The following is a 3,585-nucleotide window of genomic DNA, read 5'->3' as shown; positions in this document are numbered from 1 at the left end:
AAAAAAAAAAAAAATCACCCATAATCACCCATAATCCCATCCCAACCTCCAGAGGTAACCAATGATAATAACATTTTCATATTGTCCCTTCAAACTTGTTTTCTCTAGTGTTTTTTTTTTTTTTTTTTTGTGGCAGCTTGCCAGTACAGGGATCCAAACCCTTGACACTGGTGGTATCAGTACCATGCTTTCTCAAGTGAGCAAACTGGCCAGCACCTCTGGTTACTTTTTATATAGATGAAACAATAAATTTTCAATATAATTTAATTTAGTGAATAGGCAGTATATTCACATGGTTTAAAACCCAAAAAGTATAATACTCTATCTATTTGGTTCTTTTCCCCATCTTCCAAAAGATACGATATATTTTTAAAACTTGGCTTTCAGATTTTGTCTCACACAAAGTAACTCAAATGAAGAGAAATGAAATGCAACCAGTGTTCTATAGTTTAACATTTATGATAAACTGCTTCATAAAAGTCACACATTGGAGAAAGTCCTGACATTATTAAACCAGCAACGACTGTTGATTAGGCACTAATAAAGGCATGGAGATGAATTTGGTCAGAAAATGAATATGACACAAAGATCTGCAGCTGGCACAAAGCTGAGACAGACAAGGAATGTTTGCCCCAAGGATCCTTCACCAACCATTCAATTTCAGAGTTAAAGACCACAGCCAGACATTTGGCAGAAAGGGTGAACTTTCTTTTTAAAGCCCCTGCTCTACCCCAACAACAGCAATAACAAAAAAAAGAAAACTCAAATACCTAAGCAAGTATGCATATACCTTTGACTCAGTCAAAGACTAAGTATACAGAGACAGGCATATTCTATTCATTTTTAAACTTACCTTGCTCAGGGTCTTCCAATAGAACCCCTCGTTTAACCAGCTCTTCCCTTGGTTTTCGCATAGATATTTTTCGCTCTAAAACTAACATTAAATTGGAAAATAGCACTCAGAAAAAAGGCAGGTGACGGTCAACATTACAGCACTCTAACTCAATAGATAAAAGAATAAAGTGGTTCAAATTTCTATTCTTGGGAAAGAAAAGAACAGGGAGACTAACTTCAAATTAAAAAACTTAATTTCTTTCATATCCTGCATTATTGGGAAAGTATCATTTCTAATAGGAACTGTCTTACATAATGGTAGCTTAATTGAAATTTCAGTAATAAGGTATTTATGGGTTAATTTTTTTTTTTTTTTTTCTGGGTGCTGGCCAGCAAGGGGAACCAAATCCTTGACCTTGGTGTTACAAGGTGGCACTCTAACCAACTGAGCATTTAATCCACCAGCCCCATGGATGAATTTTGTGTGAATGGGAAGTGGGCAGAGTAGGAAAAAAAAAAAGCATCTTAGATTTGCTACTGTTTAGGGACTCTTCTACCACTCGATAGATACTTTAATCCTATCAAAATACAAACCTGGGAATGAGGCTATAGAATATAAGGTTTAGTGAATGACCACCTGGTTGATAATTCTAAAGGATTAAACTCTGTCTTCAAATAGCGGGTTACAGAAACTTGGGAAGAGAATGAAAAGTAAGATACTTCTAAAATAGGGGAATCTTTAACTCAGAACACATATTTAAATCTTAATATCTCACCTTCTGAAGTCTCTTTGAATTTATCGCTACTTTTTTTTTTCCTCCATTTCCAGGGCTTGAAGATCTTGCCAAAGCCTGAGAACTTGCTCTTCCTTTTGGTGGGAGGCGTTGTATCTCCTGTTTCCACAAAATCCATGACCATGCCCTGGTCTGTGGTGGACTGGCCTGCTTCTTCTATTGTATGGAGAGGAGAGAGGGAAGAGAACAGCTAACTTATTATTTCAGCATAATCTCTAAAACATCCCTTCCCCTCTCTTCCTCTGGTAGTTGGAAAGGATCAGAGCAATGATAAACAATCATGCAGTCAGACTTCTTGACATCACATGGACACTAAACATCAAAATCCATAACAGAAATTACTACGTAAGAAAAGGAACCAAACCAAGGTGACATCACTTTAGGACAAAAATTTTTTGAAATGATCAGAACCTGTTCAAAATCTTAAACGTACACCCACACAAAATGTGGATGTCTTCTCAATATGCATGAAATGTCGGTCACTGAAGCAGGGAATTCCACCATTAGTGAGTGAGTCATTATTCTCTGTTAAACATTGCCCTCTTCCTGCCCTTTTCAGGATATAAATAGTACAGGGCGGGGTAACACATTACCGTGTTAACACCTCACTTCCATGTTTATCAGATTATCCTCTCCCTTCACAAAAAGGACTCTGGGTAGTTTTGGAGCACTGGAAGGTACTTAGGGTAGGGGGCAGGGGCATTAGAAAGAAGGTGCTTTAAAATGGAGGGAAATTTTTCAGAAAGTAGAGGTTAGATTCTAGTTTGCCTATCACAGTATTGCTTTAGGGACAATCCTGATATTAAGGATTTGTCATGTAACAACTGACATGATACATGTGCAGGATTGAAATGAAAAGCCATGAGCCCTTCATAATGACCACACATGCAGGGTTTAGTTAGTTAGCTTTACTGGCAAAGAAAGGAGCAGCCAAGGCGGGGGCCAGGCCAAGAATTAAAAAAAAAAAAAAAAAAAAAAAAAAGGAAGGAAAAAAAAAAAAAAAAAAAGCAGGAAGGCAACACAATACAGCTTTGCACTCCACCTACTGTCCCAGGGTTCTCTGGAGAAGTCTAGAGGGGAAGAAGAAAAGAGTCATGTGGAGTAACCATCCAGGAGTTAAAGTGGAACCTCTACTTTATAGAAATACATCAAGGAACACACATTACAACATGTAATAAGTTAACATGTTTACTGTAAACAATTCACATCTGAAGCAAATAACACTTTGGGGGAGGGTTAAAGGTGCACAGCACGAGCATTAAAAAAAAAATCTCTGTTTTAATACTGTAGATTTTTTCGTAAGAAAAGCATTAATTGTTTTTTTAGAGAAACAATTGCCAAATTCAGTTGTTTTTTTCAGTTGATAGATGAAAGTCTAGGGAACTCCGTCGATACAGGTCAGATTTACACAACCGTAACTATCAGAGTGACTGCAGCAATGACTGCTGGTGCATTAGTTTGCTGCGCCAAAAGACTTAGGCAAAGTAAGGTCCTGGTTACTAAAGTGCAACAAATCGAGATGACAGAGGGCAGTAACTCTTTTCTTCCTAGTTGCATGATTTATTCAAGGGCATCTTGGGTCTCAACTACTTCAAATTTTTTACATGAAATGCGCTAGAGTGTGATTATAACACTGGGCGATATTTTTTAAAGTTTAGTTGCCTCACATAACAATTTCCCCTAAATGGTGCTCTGGGATGGACCCTAATAGTGGCACTAGGGTGAACACATGATATTTCTTTTAAGAGTTAGTGCTTTAATTAAAACAGTATCCTCTTTTTTTTTTTTGTCTTTTTGTCTTTTTTCGTGACCGGCAACGGATCGCAACCCTCAGTGTCGCACCCGGACCGGACCGGGACCGGCTATGGGATCGCAACCCTCGGTGTCGCCCCCGCTCCTCGCTCAGCCAGTGAGCAGCTGGTCTGCATGTGGGATCCGAACCCTCGGCGGGAGCGCC

General features: G+C 38.5%; 1 protein-coding gene across 2 annotated transcripts in view; it reads right to left on the bottom strand.

The window, feature by feature from the left end:
* The window catches only part of PHACTR4 (phosphatase and actin regulator 4), an 81,494-nt gene that overhangs the window by 24,639 nt on the left and 53,270 nt on the right, over nt 1-3,585 (bottom strand). The window contains exons 2-3 of one of the 2 annotated variants that reach the window (XM_008592292.1): nt 1,611-1,784; nt 854-934 (exon numbers count right to left, since the gene is read on the bottom strand). In XM_008592292.1, coding sequence (XP_008590514.1) covers nt 854-934; nt 1,611-1,784 — 255 coding nt within the window. The remainder of the gene's footprint in view (nt 1-853; nt 935-1,610; nt 1,785-3,585) is intronic. The other variant, XM_008592293.1, reaches the window with a different exon arrangement.

The sequence above is a fragment of the Galeopterus variegatus genome, unplaced genomic scaffold, assembly GCF_000696425.1.
Source record: "Galeopterus variegatus unplaced genomic scaffold, G_variegatus-3.0.2 Scaffold7743, whole genome shotgun sequence".
Classification (NCBI taxonomy): Eukaryota; Metazoa; Chordata; class Mammalia; order Dermoptera; family Cynocephalidae; genus Galeopterus; species Galeopterus variegatus.
The sequence above is the reverse complement of the archived record's forward strand: the minus strand, read 5'-3'. Positions and strand labels throughout refer to the sequence as shown.